General features: G+C 47.4%; 1 protein-coding gene across 4 annotated transcripts in view; it reads right to left on the bottom strand.

Moving 5' to 3' along the window:
- Nucleotides 1-18819, bottom strand: part of MAP3K8 (mitogen-activated protein kinase kinase kinase 8) — a 28635-nt gene extending 9816 nt beyond the window's left edge. Inside the window, exons 1-4 of one of the 4 annotated variants that reach the window (XM_060163407.1) lie at nt 18517-18819; nt 16721-18217; nt 11333-11694; nt 2514-2681 (exon numbers count right to left, since the gene is read on the bottom strand). In XM_060163407.1, the coding sequence (XP_060019390.1) occupies nt 2514-2681; nt 11333-11671 (507 nt within the window). In that variant the 5' untranslated portion in view covers nt 11672-11694; nt 16721-18217; nt 18517-18819. Of the gene's footprint in view, nt 1-2513; nt 2682-11332; nt 11695-16377; nt 16585-16720 lie in introns of those variants that run through there. The other 3 variants (XM_060163400.1, XM_060163424.1, XM_060163417.1) reach the window with 3 other exon arrangements.
- Nucleotides 18820-19725: the final 906 nt, after the last annotated feature.

The raw sequence follows: 19725 nt of genomic DNA, 5'->3' as shown, positions 1-19725 counted from the left end.
TCTCTCAGTTTGTGTTCTAACAATGCATTTAAATAAGCACTGGCCATCTACTCTACAGAAAATCGGAAGTCATTAATAAAGAAAGATGTAGCTCTTTCAGTGCAGAGAGATATGGAATGTCTCCAAAATATACTGATAGACTGAAAACAATCAAGATGCAGGAGTACATATATTCTATTCCCACTGGTAATGAACTCTTCAGCCATACACATGTCCATGGAAATTCTCTGGAAGGACATGTAAGAACCCGTTAACAGTAGTTACTTTAAGGAAAGGGATCTCATTCTTTAGCCTGCATCCTCTTGGACCTGTTTGGGGTTGTTAATCATCTTATATGTTTCTGTTTTTTCAGAAAAAATATGGCTTCAATATTAAATATCAGGACTGCAAGGAAAACAAACCCACAAATCTATTTCCCACGCCTTTTGCAATGAAACTGAAAAACAGAACACTTTGGTTCTAAGAGCTATAAATAATGTCTCCAGATTTTTTTTTTTTTAACTTGGACGTATCTCCTAAATGAACCTTCAGGTAACTTACTATATCACCTCCTTTTCTTCCTTTTTTTTTTTTTTTTTTTTTTGCAGTACGCGGGCCTCTCACTGTTGCGGCCTCTCCCGTTGCGGAGCACAGGCTCTGGACGCGCAGGCTCAGCAGCCATGGCTCACGGGGTCAGCCACTCCGCAGCATGTGGGATCTTCCCAGATCTGGGCATGAACCCGTGTCCCCTGCATCAGCAGGCGGACTCTCAACCACTGCTCCACCAGGGAAGCCCTCTTCCTTTTAATAACAGCTGCTCTGGCCACCCTTTAAGGGGGAACAAACAAGGCCCACATGACAATAAGAGAGACTGAGATGATATTCAGTAATTATTTTATGTTTTGTTTTCGTTAAATCAAAAGTGAGTTTGTTTGTTTTTTGCGGTACGTGGGCCTCCCACTGCCGTGGCCTCTCCCGTTGTGGAGCACAGGCTCCGGACGCGCAGGCTCAGCGGCCATGGCTCACGGGCCCAGCCGCTCCGTGGCATGTGGGATCCTCCCGGATCGGGGCACGAACCCGTGTCCCCAGCATCGGCAGGCAGACTCTCAACCACTGCGCCACCAGGGAAGCCCAGTGAGTTTGTTTTATTGCACTTTAAAAAAACACAAAACTTTAAAGTAGAACAGACATACACAAAAGTGCAAAACTGGTTAAGTATCAAACTCAATAAATTTTCAACTGAACACACCCATGTAACCACTATGTAGATCAGGAAACAGAAGCCCACCAGCGCCCTGAAGCCCCCTGCTGCCCCCTGCCTGTCCCTGCTCCTCATGGGCAGCCACTCATGGGACTTCCAACAGCATGGGTTTGTTTAGCTTTTTCTGGCCCTTATGTAAGAGGAATCTCATACAGTAGATCCTATTTTGTGTCCAGCTGCCCTGGCGTAACCTAACGTAGATCTATCATCGTCAATAGGAAGTTGTAAATCATTTCTTCTCTTCACTGGACAGCATCCCAGTATGTAAATACACCATATTTCAGCACTTGGAAACTTCCCAGTTTGGGGCTATTACAAATACTGCTGCTATGAGCACTCTAGCACGTGGCTCTGGTGACCATGTGTGCATGCCTGCTGGGCGAGCACCTGCAGGAGTGGAATTGCTGGGTCACAGGGCGTGTGCGCGTTCACTTTGCTAGGTCGTGCCAAACGGTTTTCCAGAGTGGGGCACCTCAGCAGTGATTGCTCAATAAGAAGAGATGCGGGACTTCCCTGGTGGCGCAGTTGTTGAGAATCTGCCTGCCGATGCAGGGGACATGGGTTCGCGCCCTGGTCTGGGAGGATCCCACATGCTGCGGAGCACCTAAGCCCGTGAGCCACAACTACTGAGCCTGCGCGTCCGGAGTCTGTGCTCCGCAACAAGAGAGGCTGCGATAGTGAGAGGCCCGCGCACCGCGATGAAGAGTGGCCCCCGCTTGCCACAACTAGAGAAAGCCCTCGCACAGAAACGAAGACCCAACGCAGCAAAAATAAATTAATTAATTAATAAACTCCTACCCCCAACATCTTAAAAAAAAAAAAAAAGAGAGATGGGTTTTTTCTCTGAAATTCAGCCCTTTAATCTACAGTCCTGAGGAAACTTACAGCTTTCCCAGGGTCTGCTTCCCTGCCTGGTCCCCTCCCCAGTGGGTGGCATTGAAGCAGCAGCAAACAGATGTGCTCTTGCAGGGTAGCTCCCCTTCAGCCACCCCAAGAGGGATGAAGTTATCCAAGCTGGCGCTAAAGAAGCTGGTACTTTCTTTGTTATCAGAGCAAACTGATTAAAATCAACTATGGCCTTCAGCAGACCTGGGGGCTGAATGGCCCCAGGTAGCAAGCAAACCTATAAAACAGAGATGCTTTTCTTGGACTCAGCACCCTTAGATAAGAGGCCGTCAAGGGGTAGCCAGCTTTGAGTAAAGTGAATAAACGAGCACACAAAAGCCCCCATGCCGAGCACGCAGGGCACCCTGTCTGCTTATGGAGTACGTACCAATTTACACGCCATTCTTTTCTTAGTTTTTATGTCTTGTGCTAAGTACACTTTTCCAAAGGCCCCCCGAGGAATAAAATTAGAGCCAATGTTCCTGTAAGTCAGCTTCCAAGGGATGAGAAGAACATCAGAGTCTATCTGATAGCGTCCGTTCTGGGGAGTGATTACCTACAACAAAACAAAAAGGCAGGAGGGTAAGAATTTCAGCAAAGTCCTTTTCTGAGACCCGCCCTTTAGAAACTGGTTACGTTAGACCGCATTCCTACACGCAGGGTTCAAAATTAATGTCACCGTATATAATCGTAACAGTGTACAGAAGCCTCTTAGAGCTCCTATCTAGAGCTTCAGCACAACAGAGAAAGCATGTAACAGAAACACACCCCTGGTCAGACCTGATCATATTTCTATCTACGTGTGAGTAATTCACTGCCAAAGAGAACTTTAAAAATGATTTACCGAATGCACCGTGACTGCTGTGACCAAAAGGCTGAAAATAAACATTGCAGACATGTAAACTGTGCTGCTAGCTGACTCGTTTCCAGTTAAAATGCGCTAACCTGTTAGTCTGCATACCTATTACTCAGAGGTGACGCACACTCATAGAGAGTAGGGAAATGAACTGATGATCACAGAGGATTCTGGAAAACAATGTGTTATGCCAGAGCTATGAGTTGACAGCACCACGTAAGCAAAGTAAGGGCAGAACCATTTCTCATCCATTCACTCATTTAATATTTACTGAGTGCATGGTATGTGCCAGGCACTGTGTTTGGTTCTGAGCAGGCAGCGATGAACAAGAGACAGATGACCCCTGACCTCTGAGGGTTCATGAGTCAGTAAACACTTTGAACAAGAGGTCTGAACACCAGCCGACTCAAAAGCTGAGAGCGACAACCTGAGTGTCCATCAACAGAGGAATGGACAAAGAAGATGTGGCACATACACACAGTGGAATACTGCTCAGCCATAAAAAGAAATGAAATAACGCCATTTGCAGCAACATGGATGGACCTGGAGATGATCATACTAAGTGAAGTAAGTCAGACAGAGAAAGACAAATACATATGATATCACTTACATGTGGAATCTAAAATATGACACAAATGAACTTATATACAAAACAGAAATAAACCCACAGACATAGAAAACAAACTTATGGTTACGAAAGGGGACGGGGGGAGGATAAATTAGGAGTTTGGGATTAACATATACATACAGCTATATATAAAATAGATAACCAACAAGGACCTACTGTATAGCACAGGGGACTATACTCAATATTTTGCAATAACCTATAAGGGAAAAGAATCTGAAAAAAATATATATATATATATATATCTATATACACAGTATAGTATAACTGAAACACGTTGCTGTATGCCTGAAACTAACACAACATTGTAAATCAACTATACTTCAATTTTTAAATAAATGAATAAAAATAACAATTAACAAAAATTAAGAGAGAGATATCCTGATAGCAGTGTGGGTTATAAGGGCATGTACCCTTGTCAAAACCCATCAAACTGGATATTAAAGACCTGTGTATTTTACTGCATATAAAGTCTATGTCAATTTTTCAAAAGTGAAAAATTGAGAGGAGAAATAATTATAAATCAAATGAAAACAAATTAATAAGATAGTCTGTGGGAGACATGACCTGGAGCACATTCCTAAAAAAAATGTGTTGGGTATGCTTTCAAGGGTTAGAGTCTCAAAAATACAGGTTTTACCTACATTTCATGAGTAATATTACGACTTCAGATTATGAATTCGGGGATTATGAAACTATCAAAGTGACATGAAGTTATTTCAGGAATGGGAGAGGGTGAAGGGGAGTGCGGATCACGTGGGTAAAGGGTAGACTCCGAGTCATCTCCAGATGCATGGGGCCTTACACGGGCCCTGCTCTGGGAATAATCCTGGTGACCGTAAGCGTTATTCACTCAGGACCTACTATTGCTAATCTTAGCTGCACCCCGTGAACAGGCGTGCTCACTATTTGGGAATGAAGCAAAGAACGCTAATACTTCGAAATGTGAAGTCACTACACTAAAAACTTTAGTATTCACTGAGTGCAGCCTCTGCGCAGGTCCCGAGAGGGAAAATGACTAAGTGTAGACCGCGACGTTGCCAAGTTTGAAATATGACGTCCTTTCAAGAATTGTCACCTCGAGTTCCTGGAGGCCACTTCTACAGCACGCTGGGAGCCACATGCAGACAGAGCCATGCTCACGGCACTCAGCTGCACTCGCTTTATTGCCTCTTCCTTGTTATTAAATATTTACAGACCCAATTTCATTAGATTCTCCAGGAATCCACTTCAGGGCTTAACTCACCTTTGGAAAAAAAAAGTTTTACTTAAAACAAAAATTTTTTTTTAATTGAAGTATAGCTGATTTACAATGTTGTGCTAGTTTCAGGTGTACGGCAGTGATTCAGTTATACATATACATCTCTATTCTTTTTCAGATTCTTTTCCATTATAGGTTATTACAAGATATTGAATACAGTTCCCTGTGCTATACAGTAGGTCCTTGGTGGTTATCTATTTTATATATAGCTGTATGTATATGTTAATCCCAAACTCCTAATTTATCCTCCCCCCATCCCCTTTCGTAACCGTAAGTTTGTTTTCTATGTCTGTGGGTTTATTTCTGTTTTGTATATAAGTTTGTTCTAGATCCGTGGGATCTGGCTCTGTCCTGCTCTGCTGGTCCCACAGCAAAGGGACAGCCAGGTTCAAGTTCGGGGCTGTAACCAGTAGGTCCTGGCTGGTTATCTATTTATATATAGTAGTGTGTAACTGTTAATCTCAAACTCCTCATTTATCCCTCCCCCCTCCCTTTCCCTTTTGGAAACCATAAGTTTTTTTTCTATGTCTATGAGTCTATTTCCATTTTGTAAATAAGTTCATTTGTATCATGTTTTTAGATTCCACGTATAAGTGATGTCATATGATATTTGTCTTTGTCTGACTTACTTCACTTGAAAGTTTTACTCTTGTCCAACCCAAATCTGCTCTAACCCCCTCTGATGCGGTGCGCTCTTAGCCGACAGGATGGAGAGTAGTAACGCCAGCCATCTACCGAGCGTTAATTCTGGGCCAGGCACTGTGCTGAGTACTTCATACATTAACTCAGCAATTTCTCATAACAGGCCTGTGACGTAAGGGCTCTTTTTATCTCCACTCACAGATGAGGAAACTGGCTTCAGGAGGTTAAGGAACTCACTAGGCGGCAACAGTCAGGATTCAAGCTCGGGTCTGTCTGACCCCCAAGCCGCAGCTCCTATTCCTTAGGTAAGAGCCTTTGATCTTGCAGAGGCTGTAATTAAAGCTGAGCTGTGATCAGAACACAGTTGTTAAATGTCTACATTTACACATCACTGAGCACGGCTTGGCCTTCTTCTCTTTAGATCAAATACTACAGTTCCTTCACTGCAGTTTATCGTCCCCAACGTTCTGGGGACCCTCCTCCAAACACCCTGCAAGTTCTCCCGGGCCACCTCAGACGACAGTCCCTGAACGTGTGGTGTGACATGCAAGTGATGGCCAGTTTGTGGTTCTGCAAAGTCCCTGGATCATAAGAGGCAGAGCAGTTCTCAGAGCTTCCTGAGATGCTCTTCCCAGGATACAATCCTCTATTTTGGCTCAAATAAAATTTTCCATTTTTTTCTTGGATGCACTGGTTTATTTTCTGGTGATGCTCTGGAAGGGGTATGTTAATTTCTTCCTTCGTGAAGCCATTCACAGGTGGGCCTGGTCAGGATGCTTCCTGGGAGCTAAGCAAAGGTATTTTACATTAACACTCGTGACAAGGGTGGCTTTGCATCCTTTCAACACGCACTGTGTGTACACAGGTCACGTGCATTCATTGTATGGAATGAAGGTGGCCATGTGCCCATTTTACAGATGAGTAAACAGAGGCATAGAGGTTGTAATGACTGGCCCAATGTCACCCAGCTAGTCCATTTCAGAGCTGAGACACATGCTGGGCACTTTAATTCAAGGGCCTGCCGTCTTCACAACTCCTCATCGTATATGTAAATACACATTTTTATGGCCAAGAAGTAGGGCTTAGGAGTCAGGGGAGTCAGAGATGGCTTTTAGTCCCCTCTAAGGAAGGACTTCCCTACAATCAGCATTGGCCCGATATGACATTAAATGCCCTAGAATATGATGCATGCTTTGTCACAGGTTTCCAGGCACAGACCAAAAGGGCCCAGCAATTATTGGAGCTGATAAAGGGGGTGATTCAAGCTTCAGACAGAGAGCTTGACTCAAGTATCTTTAAGGTTTTTTTTAACCCTGAGAAACCAGGAATCCGTGACTCGGCCTGTGGAGCAGGACAGCATCTCACACCCACATCTATGAGCAAGCTCTTTGGGGCTCATGAGTTTCCCAAACAATCACCCAAGAGTTGAGTGTTTAGAACCCATTTTAGGTTATTCATCCCCAGGTGAGGGTGACAGTTGGTCTAGATTATAAGTAACTTGTAGCACCCTCACACAAAGCAACCCCTGGCTTAGTCTCCTAAAGTTTCTTCCCCAGGTCCTGCTGGATGTTGGTGGAATCTTTTAAATATTATTTTCAGGAAAATAGCACCCACTTGCACACACATGCAGACCACCATTTTACACGCCTATGCTTCAGGATATGATTGTAACTCCTGGGTCCCCCACCCTAATTAACTCCACAGGCGCTGTGCTGGTAGGTTGCCTGTAATACACCAGGCGTCTGTGACTCCATTCTCTCCATCTGAAACATTTCCTGCTCTCCAGCCCCTTTATCTGGCTGATTCCAGCTCAGTAATTTAGGTATCAATTCCTCTCGGGGAAATTCCCTGGCGGTCCAGTGGTTAGGACGCAGCACTTTCGCTGCCGAGGGCCTGGGTTCAATCCCTGGTTGGGGAACTAAGATCCCACAAGCTGTGTAGTGCGGCCAAAAAAAGAATTTTTTTAAATTCCTCTTGGAAGCCTATCTGACATTCCTCCTTTCCACCTGCTCGCCCTCGTGGTTATGTGAGGTATCCCGCCTGAGTGTTCCCATAGCGATCAGGGCTAGCTGTATTGAGAAGTCCTACAGTGCATTACAATTACCTGTCTACTTGCCCTCTCCAGAAGGCAGAAAACTACCAGGGGACACAAACTGTATCTCCAGCACCTGGAGAAGTACCTCATCCCTTGCAGAAGTTTGAGCTCTGTCTAGCAAATGAATGGATGAATACTGGAAGGAAAGCATTTGGTCCGTATGTGGATACACTTGAAGGTCGACTTTACCTTGGAACCAAGCTGTTGGGTAGATAATTAGCTGCCACCTTGTAAAGCAGAGAAACAGACAGCAGCAAGGCCAGGAGAGAAAAGTTTTGATGGTCTTAGGGGGAGGGCCATGGGAAGAGGAAGGTCTTGAAGGTGGGATGGTTCCCAGGAGAACACACGTGAGGTTGAAGGAAGCCAGGAGCCAACGTGGCCTCCTTCACCATCTTGTCTCAGACTGGCTATGATCTGGGATGGCAAGTCACCGTTCTTGTGCCATTATTTATAAAACACGGAGCTGTGCCAGGCTACTAGCTGTCACAGGGGTGCATCTAATCCTTAAGGACAGTGACAGGAAAGCCAATCACAGCCCCCTGAGCCATCAATCACAGGGTGATTTGCCAAATAAGGCATGGTCTACTTTCCTGTGGATTTTAAGGTTAGGTCTTCTTGCTGTATTTTATATTCTTGATCACTTTTTAAAACAAAAAGACTTTTTTTTTTTTTTTTGCGGTACTGGGGCCTCTCACTGTCGTGGCCTCTCCCGTTGCGGAGCACAGGCTCCGGACGCGCAGGCTCAGCGGCCATGGCTCACGGGCCCAGCCGCTCCGCGGCATGTGGGATCTTCCCGGACCGGGTCACGAACCCGTGTCCCCTGCGTCGGCAGGTGGACTCTCAACCACTGCGCCACCTGGGAAGCCCAACAAAAAGCTTTTTGAAAGTTGTAAAGTTCCCTGCTTTTTTGATGTGTCCTATTTGCAGATTTTCTCCCAAATATGCCTTGATTCATTTCTGGAGCACAGGCTCCATGACAGGACTAACAACAATCTACTCTTACGCTTTGCTGATAATATTTTCACCTCCTTTTAATGCCTTCATTTCTCTCTTTTGCCGCATTAGCTTCTTTTTGTCCCTCACTCCAAAACCTTCAGGAAGCTACTCCTTTGTACTCTTTATATTTTTCCTGAATTCCCTCTGTACGTTCCCAATTCTATGGCCCATCTCTCATCAGTCTGGTAGTCCAGGGGAAATAAGCCCAAGTCTCTACATATTTACAAGCAAAGATAATGTGTTTATTCTGCATGTTTTCCTTTAAGACACCCATTTTAACAAATAAATATGTAAAAAGAAAAGAGAGAGAAATACATAAACAATTATGTTTCTGATTATAGATATGTATATTATTTTGAACCAGAATTCTCCAGCTATATTTTAGCTAAGACAAACAGGTATTAACCCTTATTCAAATTATGACTTCCCATTTATAAACAGAAGTACTCTTCTCAAGGCAAAGTTAACTATCAAGTACAGTTTGGTATATCCAGACCAAAGCAAGTCATACAATGATGCCAAAGGTAATCTTTTTTTTTGTGGCGGGGGGGGGGGGAGGTAATTTTGCAATTCTGCTGCAAATTGAGCTATAGCTGAACACAACAGGCTTCTAACAAAACAATTCACTACACGGCTGACCTAAATCACTGTGTTGTTTTGAACTGAACGAATGTGGTATGCAAAAAATAATCATATTAATTAAGTACTCGGTCCAGAATCTTTACTTGTTCAGCACCACCCCCCATACATTAGCCTTCTTGCCATTTAGATACACCAGAGGCAAGGAGGCACTCTCATCAATAAGCGAGTTTTGCAAGTTCCCAGCCACTCCTCTGTGAATTGTCCTTTTTAAAAAATAACATCACCTCTAGCCAGCAACTACATTCACCTTTGAGAGACTAAGACACTGACCACACCCACACACATCACCTGATCCCCTACTGTGGCAACTAAGTGTTGTCACAATATGTTGGATCTTTTGGATACTTGGGGTGACTAAACAAGTATAGCCCTTGTCATTCATACTTTGTCAATTAAAGAGAGTGAATCTGTGGATAACTATTTACTGCCACAAACTACATTTCTGCAAGAACTGAATGTAGCCAGTATTAATATCGTGACGTTTCAAGATGTGACAAGAGAGGAGCACACAAATTCAGCCTTCAAAAAAATTCAACAGACATTCTTTGACATAAATTGTAGCAATATTTTTTGGATCTGTCTCCTAAAGCAAAGGAAATAAAAGCAAAAATAAACAAATGGGACTTAATTAAACTTAAAAGCTTTTGCACAGCAAAGGAAACCATTGACAAAACAAAAAGACAACCTACTGGACAGGAGAAAATATTTGCAAATGATACAACCAATAAGGAAGTGATGAATATCGAAAATATGTAAACAGCTCCTATAACTCAACATCAAAAAAACAACAACCCAATCAAAAAATGGGCAGAAGACCTGAAGAGACATTTTTCCAGAGAGGACATGCAGACGGCCAACAGGCCCATGAAAAGATGCTCAACATCTCTAATCATCAGGGAAATGCAAATCAAGACCACAATGAGACATCACTTCACACCTGTCAGAACGGCCATGATCAAAAAACACAAATAACAAATGTGGAGAGGATATGGAGAAAAGGGAACCCTCCTGCACTGTTGCTGGGAGTGTAAACCGGTACAGCCACTGTGGAGAACAGCATGGAGGCATCTCAGAAAACCAAAAAGAACCACCATATGATCCAGCAATTCCACCCCTGGGCATATATCCGAAAAAATGGAAACACAAATCTGAAAAGATACATGTACCCCAATGTTCATAGCAGTGTTATTTACAATTGCCAAGGAATGGAGGCAATCTAACTGTCCCTCAACAGATGAATGGATAAAGAAGATGTGTTATATATATATACATATATATACACACACACACATACACATACAATGGAATACTACTCAGCCATAAAAAAGAATGAAAGTTTGCCATTTGCAGTAACATGGATGGACTTGGAGGGTATTATGCTAAGTGAAATAAGTCACACAGAGAAAGACCAACACTGTATGCTATCCCTTATATGTAGAATCTGAAAAATAAAACAAACTAGTGAATATAACAAAAAAGAAACAGACCACAGATATAGAGAACAAACTAGTGGTTACCAGTGGGGAGAGGGAAGAGGAAAGGAGTAGAGGATTAAAAGACACAAACTATTATGTATAAAATAACCTGCAAGGATATACCATGTAACACATGGAATACAGCCAATATTTCATAATCATATAAATGGAGTATAACCTCCAAAAATTGTGAATCGCTATATTGTACACCTATAACTTATAAAAAATTATACATCGACGGTACTACATAAAAAATACATGTTCATTAAAGACAAAGCCTTTATTCCCCCCTCAGATGAAGGAATCTCAGGAAGCCTTTCTCTTCGGCCTAATTGACGCATGAGCTCTTCAGTGAATTGTTAAATTAAAATTCATTCTTCTTAATTACCTATTTGTAGAACTACTCCTAAAATATGGAAAAGATTCTTTAAATGGAACTTTTAACGAAGACCGTGTTTTGCGCCTTTCACATGGAGGTGATTCTTACAGATATTCCATTTTTAAACACCATACCTGGCAGCCAGTCTGAACCAGGTTCACATCCTACTCAGCAGGAAGTGCAGCAGCAGTAGTAAGCTGAACACACAGCACTCAACTGATCAGGAGAAAACATACCATATTTAATAAAATTCCAGATTCTTGCGGTCGGTGTCCGTACAAACGCTTGGCGGTGTTGGATATGTGGTTTGCAAACGCAAGCAAGTCCTCCACGGTTCCGTATCGGACCGATGACAGCCAAGGCCCCTCCTGGCCGCTGAGCAGCACGGAGTCGGCACGCCCCTCCTCCTCGTGATTGCTGTCCTGACACACGGTCATCAGACTGGGTTCGTAGGCCACAGGCTCTTCACTCGCGTAAAGATTTTCCATAATGTCTATTACATCAGACACGTTCAAATGCTTCATTAATAAATCGATTTCTTCTTTGCTGTCACTTCCAGTGCTCATGAACTCCATCACTGTCAGGCTCTCCAGAGAGTCTGCAAAAGAAACCTCAACTACTTAGTTTGCTGTATTTGTATTTGCATTTGAGATCAACGGGAAACTGACATGAAAGGATTGGGAACAGGCTTCTATACGACTTTGTTTACAAAATAAGGGCGGGTTTCCCTGGTGGCGCAGTGGTTGAGAGTCCACCTGCCGATGCAGGGGACACGGGTTCGTGCCCCGGTGTGGGAAGATCCCACATGCCGCGAAGCGGCTGGGCCCGTGAGCCATAGCTGCTGAGCCTGCGCGTCCGGAGCCTGTGCTCTGCAACGGGAGAGGCCACAACAGTGAGAGGCCCGCGTACCACAAAAACACACAAACAAATAAAATAAGGGCTCTGGCCACAGTGTGTGTGAGGTCAAATGCACAGACAGTGAAGAAAGGGACCTTAGATAACCTTTAGTCTGGCGCTCATTTGACCGTTTCCAACCCTGCCGCAGGGGACAATCTTCCCTGCATGATCTCTGTGGCTTTTAGGCCGTGGGTGGCTTTTTTTTTAAAAAAAGAAACTCCTTGGGACTTCCCTGGCAGTCCAGTGGTTAGGACTCAGCACTTTCACTGTGGTGGCCTGGGTTCAATCCCTGCTTGGGGAACTAAGATCCCGCAAGCCACACAGCGCAGCCAATAAATAAATAAATAAATAAAATGAAAATGGAAATTTACTTAAAAACAAAAAACTCCTTTACCAAATTCAGGAGCTAACTTTGCAAATAAAATTCAGGCCCTGAAGCCAGAAGCATGTCACACGGATTCTAATCTGAGCAAATGTGATCATGGTAAGTCAAGTTTCAGGAATAATTCTGACACAAATAACAGCTCATTTAGAAAGGAGACGGCAAATCTCAAATCTTCTTTCTGCTGAGGACGGGTATGAGAAAGGAGAAGATTCCTTTAACCTGTCATCAGCTGTCCCCTCCTGTGACCAGGATTCTTTAACAGTACAAAGCATGCATCTCAAAGACTCAAGAAGGTTAACTTAATATCTAGATCAATGACTTTCTAGAAGTTGTGGTTTTATAAAGAAGCCAGGGAAGCCAAACCTATCATAAGCAAGACATGGGCAAGACTGACTAACTCTGATTAGCCAAAACCGTATTTCAGCTCTTCTATACAAATCAGGAGCCTTGGGGATCTGTAAATGAGAAGAAGAAGGTAAGTCAAGGGTAAACAGTGATGCTGTTACTCAGGATCTGGGAACAACACCATTCCAGAGGATTAAAGGTAAAAGGACTTAAGAGACCTAAGAAAATGAAAAGGTATGTATGTCTGCCTAAACTACTGTGCCCCTGGAAGCAGCCTCTCTCTGACAAGTCTTTCAGGTTCTTGAAAGCACAAGCCTTCAATGCGTTCAACACACAGGGCTAAACAAAAGCCACAGGCTCCCATCAACCTGGAGCACAAGCACAAGCTCCAGGAAATATTCCACCTTGGGGCCACCTGCCCACAAGACCCAGACATAGGCCTCTTGGTGAATTTCACTTGAGAAAAGAACCATGCAATTTAGTGTCGTTATTAAGTTACTGGACGATCCATTTCTTTCTTTCTTTCTTTCTTTTTTAATGCTCTTTTTTAAAAATATTTATTTTATTTGGTTGGGCCAGGTCTTAGTTGTGGCCAGCGGGCTCCTTAGTTGTGGCTCACAGTCTCCTTAGTTGTGGCATGTGAAGTCTTAGTTGCAGCATGCACTGTGGGATCTAGTTCCCTGACTAGGGGTCGGACCCTGGCCCCCAGCATTGGGAGCGTATAGTCTTAACCCCTGTGCCACTACAAATTGTGTATGGGGAAAGAAGTGTAGGATTACGCAGTTATGACACGGCATCTAGACTCAGGCTGCGGGGGGCCAATCTCAGCCCCTCCTTTAGTGTTTGCATGATCTTGGTCAAGTTTTGTACTTTAACCTCACTTCATGTCGATGTCCCCCACCTGCAAAATGCAAGTAATAACAGCATGTCCTTTGTAGGTGGTTGTGAGGGTCAAAGGAGTTCCAGAGCATAAGGGCGCAGAGTCTGGTGCACAGTACATAAACTATGTCTTTTGAAGCTGCTACGATGCGCATGAAATCGAAGGACTGGGTCGGATCCCTGGCTTTGCAGGTACTGCATTAGGCCGCCTTTCTTAACTGCAAACGGGCTGCGGCTACCTATTCCCCTCCAACCCCCCATCCCCCCCCTTCTTCACAGTAAGGTTTTAAAGACTGTTTCTAAAATAAGAGACAAAGAAAGAAAAAAAATAAAGGCAGAAACCAATGAAATGTTTTGATGGCTGTTATCGTTACAGTTACATCTGGAGAGCAAAGGAAAGCCCCCTCTCTGAGACCTGGCTGGTCTTTGAGGAAGACTGATTCAGGCTCTTGGAGTCTCTTGACTTATGAAAGGAATTTTTTAGGTTAACGGAGGAACATTGGACTGGGTTTCACGGGGCCATTTAGTTGCAGTTTCTACTTGTAGAATTTACAGGGGAAAAAATGGAATTGAAACAACAACAGCTCAATTCAGGACCCCACTGGCTGAAAAGTTCCAAAGCTGCTGGATTTGCTTAGCGAATGGCTGGCCAGAGAGAAAGTAAAGTTCCCAGTAGTAACACGGCTATAGAAAGAGAGGAAAAGGTCCATACAGTTTACGAGTCGGTTAGCTGATCCAGAGAGGAAAGGCAGGTTTTGGTTTTTAAATCCTGCAGAAAGTCTGGAACATTTGTATGTAAAACCTGAGAGGCGGAAACACACACACCCGTAATCTGATTGCTGGGGGAGGGCAGGGAGGTGGAGGCGTGTGTCTTCGGTGCCACTAATCCCCTAGCAACGCCAACCTCCACTCCTGCAAACCCGCGTGCAAACCCGTGTGCGCCCCAGAAAACCCTGACAACCGCCCGCTCAAGGTGTCGGCAAAGGCCTCAGCGTTTTCAGGCCTTAATTAAGCAGACAAGATGCTAACGATTTCTGCGTCCCTCACCACCAGCAGACGTCTAGAAAAGTGAATGATGAAGGGAGCTGTATTTCACTTTAGCAGCAAGCACCCTTCCCCACACAGTGTTCAATAAAAATCTGCACTAAATCCCCACTTGTTAACGCAGGAGGGGACTATACCAATTTCAGAAATGGACAAATGGGCAGATACAGTCAAAATGATCTGCTTCAAATAATTTCTGAAATTGGCAGTAAAGCCAAGAGGAGATACTCTCCTAAACAGAATGGCATACTCTTAGCTACTTCCATCTCCATAGACAAAAGGTGAGCGTTTCCCGGCAAGTGTGAATGAAAATGGCCAAGATTACTGGTGTAGGCTCCTGCCTTACAAAGGATGATTATACCTCATGTTACTTCACATTTAAAAGATTTTTCTGCCAAAATAGTACATTGCCCCTCAGGGCACACCTCCAATAAGACTTCTTCTAATAATATTTTTTTCTCAAAAAGCCCGAGAATTGGGACTTCCCTGGTGGTGCAGTGGTTAAGAATCCGCCTGCCAATGCAGGGCACACGGGTTCAATCCCTGGTCCGGGAAGATCCCACATGAGGCGAAGCAACTAAGCCCGCACACCACAACCACTGAGCCTGCGCTCTAGAGCCCGCGCGCCACAGCCACTGAGCCTGCGCTCTAGAGCCCGCGCGCCACAACCACTGAGCCTGCGCTCTAGAGCCCGCGCGCCACAACCACTGAGCCTGAGCTCTAGAGCCCGCGCGCCACAACCACTGAGCCTGCGCTCTAGAGCCTGCGCGCCACAACCACTGAGCCTGCGCTCTAGAGCCCGTGTGCCACAACTACTGAGCCTGCGCTCCAGAGCCCGCAAGCCACAACTATTGAAGCCCCTGCACCTAGAGCGCGAGTGCTCCGCCACAAGAGAAGCCACAGCAAGGAGAAGCCCGCGCACCTCAGCACCCCCTGCTCGCTGCAACCAGAGAAAGCCCGCGCAGCAACGAAGACCCAACACAGCCAAACATAAATAATAAATAAACAAATTTATTTTTTAAAAGAAACCGAGAATGAAGACATTCTAGCTGTATTAGAAGCACAGCCACTTCAAAACCTCTAGATGCCTCAACCATCCGATTTTCCTTATAGGACGTCTGCCAGAAATACCGCACACCAACCTCAACCCATCAGATCTGGGGCCGTCTGCCGATTCAGATTACCTCCTACTTGGCAAGTACCTAAAACTGAGGCCACAGATACGCAAAGCAACTGTATTACTGCTTCTTTCCCTGTTTTTGTCGGGAGCAGTCCTTTATTCTGGGCCAAAATACGTCTTTCCAAAAGTGAAACAGACGTTGCAATGTTTTCTTAAAGATAGCTCGCGGCCTTCCCCGTTAACTTTTGGGACGATCTGGACGCTGCGCTTCCTTTTTCAACGTGGTTCCCCTCCTAGAACTAGAACTTCGGAATCCTGATACTGCATTTCCACGGGGAAACATCTGTGAAATAACATTTTTCCCCTTAACATTCTTTCTTAGGCCAAAAGCCCAGCATTCGTCTTCTGCTATAACCACCCTACTGGTCGCAGAATGGGATCCGGGATGCAAGCGTGAAGTTGCTCGGAGGCTCTCGACCCTGCTAAACCCCCTCCCCTCCATTCCTCCCGGTCCTTAAGACGAAGGGAGCGTTAAAGGACTTGCACATGAGAAGAGCACCCATCGCCAGGGCCAGCGGCAGCCGGGCCCCGCGCCTCCGGGGCACACTCACCGGGTCTGAGCAGGGAGGGCGCAGCCTTGCGGGTGGCGCCCGCGGCGGGAAGCCGGGACCTGCCCTGCTCGCGCGCTAGGGATCCGGGAAGGAGGAGGAAAGGGGAGGAGTCGCGGCCGGCGCCCCGTGGGACCCTTGCGAAAGGTGCTTTCCAGCTGCGCCGGCTGCAGCCGCGACCCGCGCGCAGCCCCGAAGCGCCGCAGCCGGAGACGGGCACGCCCCCCCCCCCCAGGGCCCCGGAGCCCTCCCGGATGCTGGGACGCCCCGGACCTCAGGGTGCGAACCGCCGGGGCACCCAACAGGGCTGCGATCGAACGACAGCCCCGAGCCCCGGAACTCTTACCTGCGGCCTCCGCGCGGCCCCGCCGCCGTCCCCCGACGGCTCGCGGCGCAGCTGGCGGGCGGCCCCCGGGAGCCGGGCGCGCCGGGGTCCCCAGGTCCGGCGTCGGCAGGAGCGGGAACCAGGGCTACCGGCCCCGGAGCGTTGGCGCGCTGTTCGGGCCCGAGCGGTCGAGTGAGCCCCGCGCCTCCCGCGCGCCCGGGCTGCCCTCGTCGGCCCCTGACTCACAGCTTCTGGGCCGGCCGAGGGGCGGCGCAGCGGACTCCAGCCGCCGCCTCCCCGCCTCTTCCATTTCCCCTTTCTCTCCGTAAACAGAAAGAGCCCGCCGGCTTGCAAGGCTGCCCGAGCCCCCGCGAGGGGAAATTCCGGCCTCCCCCCGCTTGCCCTCGGGGCGCTGGGCGGAGCTGGAGGTGGGACTGGGGTGGGGCGCGCGGGGAGCGGGGTAGGTCTCGCCACGCCTCCCGGGGGCCACCGCCGGCTGCGCGGCCCGGCCCACAACGTGGAAAAACACCCCCGAGTTCCCTCCGACCTGGGGACCCGGCAGCCGGGGGTAGAGGGTGCCCCGACGCGGAGCTGGAAAGGGCGACCCTGCCTCCGCCCCCGGCCGCCGAGGGAAGCTCGTATTTCCTAAGGTGCCGGCGCCCTCGGCGCTGCTGTGGGGTCCCCGGCCCTTTCCCGCGCACCCCATGCCGGAGGGTGTGTCTGTGTGCTCGGGGCGGGGGCGGGGGCGAACAGGGGCGCCGCGTGCTGCCCCCGCCGCGCTACAGGAGGCGCAGGGAGCTTCCCGGAACCGCGGCCCGCCCCGCTCAGGTTTCGGTCCAGGTCACACACGCAGGGCGGTGATGCGTGGCCCCCAGCACGGACCCAGTTTAAGGGCTTGGGAGAGGCTGCCGTGGGAGGTGACGGGGCGCTGGACGAGGACCGGGGTCCCCGCCAGCAAAACCTGGTTTCGCTCTTTGCAGCCTTTATCGGAACTGGTTAGGTGGCACCGCCCCGTTACAAAGTGTATCTGCCCCGTCTCTTCCTATAACCCCCAGCTTCGAGTCTGGGATTCTCTGTCCCGCTGGGGAAGAAGGTCCAAATGCGTCTAGAGCGATCTTCCTTCTCGAGTGGAAAGCGTTTTCTCGCGGCGAAGCCGGAAGGAAGTTCTAGGGAAACAGCGCCTCTCTCCGCGAAATCCTCTCTGCTGGACATTGCCGATACCCACTGAGAGGCGGCACACGCTCCCCCCTGCCCCGCGCCCCTGCCAGTACTTCTTGAGTATCGGGACATTTTGCAAGACAGCCCCGAGAGGGAGGGAGAGACGCTGTAAGGCACCGACCCTCTCCATCTCGGCGACCCGGACGTTGGACGTGCCAGGTGGAGCCCAGATTCCAACGTCCTCGCTGAGTCCGCGTCCGGCCCCTTCCTGTCCCCAAGCTCGTCTCGGGCCCACGCACCCTCACACGCACACAAGGGCAAGGCTGCAGCGGAGCCGCTCGAAGGCTCTCCACGTTTCTCCTACGGAAAGTGAATTGTTATTCCCACCCAAGGAAGTCATCTGAGAATTGCCGGCAGACAGAGGCTAGCTGAGATGAGAAGCAAGGCCCTCGCTGTAGGACCTTAACGCCCATCACTTCTTTGTGCTTCTGGGCCCGCGGCGTTGGTGATAACAAGGGGATTGACAGACGCCCGAGACTTTAGTAAAAGCGAGCCCAACTAGCAAATTAAACGGTGACGACTGATTGGAGACACTGAGCCATCCCCCCAATTATTTTAAGTACTAGAGTGCAGCGGCATGAATGACGCGGGGCGAGTACCATTTCCAAGTGGTCTCAGGGCTGGACCACCCCCCGACCCTGGTCCGGGGGACTGGGCTTCTTCTGCTCTTGCAGGCGGGCGCGCTGCCTGGACCGACCCTGCTGCCCTGACTCGGCAGTTGCAGCCCGCGCCCAGGCGGGGAGAAGCCCGGCTGGCCTGGCCGCGGACTCCGTGGAATTTGGCCGGGACTCAAAAGCAGATTATCCCAATCTCGGCTGAAACTGTAGCATCAGCTCCCTTCGCCTTTTCTCTGGGAACCAGATTGGCCTGGTTGTTGCCTCTGATCATAACGTGAGAGACGTCTCTCCTCTATCTGTTGTCTCTGACCAACGAAGGATGATCTTTATAAGCAATTTTAAAAATAGAAACATGGAACCACCCCCTTGATGAGCTAATGAAAACCACACCTAATCTTCTGGGAACTAAGTATTAGTCTTACTTCCTACACAGAGGTCTTCCAAATATAGTTGCATTTTAGGGAGCTGGTGAAATGGCTGCTGCAGCGGGGTTCTCTCTGGCTGTTCATTGCTTATGCAGTAGCAGAGTTCATCTGGTGGGGTGGATTAAGAGATTTTACTCAAATACATTTTTAAAGTCTAGCAAAGATTGGATCTGGTGACCCGGATTACCAGAGAGAGAGGACAATTGAAGAGAAAGAAAAAGTTTGCAGACTACTTGCATTTTTCTCCGTCAAGACTTTGTTACACGGGCTTGCAAAAGCAGTACTGCTCAGCATGCTAGAACAGTGAGGTTTAAACTTGCCAAGGAGAAACCACCGGAGCGGGAGTGTGCACAGCCGGAGGTGGCTGATGAGAGCACGTGACAAAACAGCTCTGGAAGCTGTTTGCGCCCAACAAAATGCACTTGAAAATTGAGTTGCAGGGTTGCAGTGTACTTGAAGAGGATTTCTCCACTGGCAGGTTGGGACAATAATAGGTTTGTCACCTGTAGTTTGGAAATCAGAGCTCATTTACTCAACAGAACCAAAATGATGAACAGTAGTAGGTGACCCAGTCAGTGCATCAGCCTATGTAACCTTAACGGGCTCTAGACTAATAAATAGAATACAGGACACTGCTTTCCAGTCTTCTTCGTATTCAAAAACTATAATATTTTTAGAGAATACGGGGATAAACTGGAAAAAAGTAGGGGATACCCATATGTGGCTTGGTGAAAAAATGTATTTCTTTTTCTTAAATTATAATAAC

The sequence above is a fragment of the Lagenorhynchus albirostris genome, chromosome 1, assembly GCF_949774975.1.
Source record: "Lagenorhynchus albirostris chromosome 1, mLagAlb1.1, whole genome shotgun sequence".
Taxonomy (NCBI): Eukaryota; Metazoa; Chordata; class Mammalia; order Artiodactyla; family Delphinidae; genus Lagenorhynchus; species Lagenorhynchus albirostris.
The sequence above is the reverse complement of the archived record's forward strand: the minus strand, read 5'-3'. Positions and strand labels throughout refer to the sequence as shown.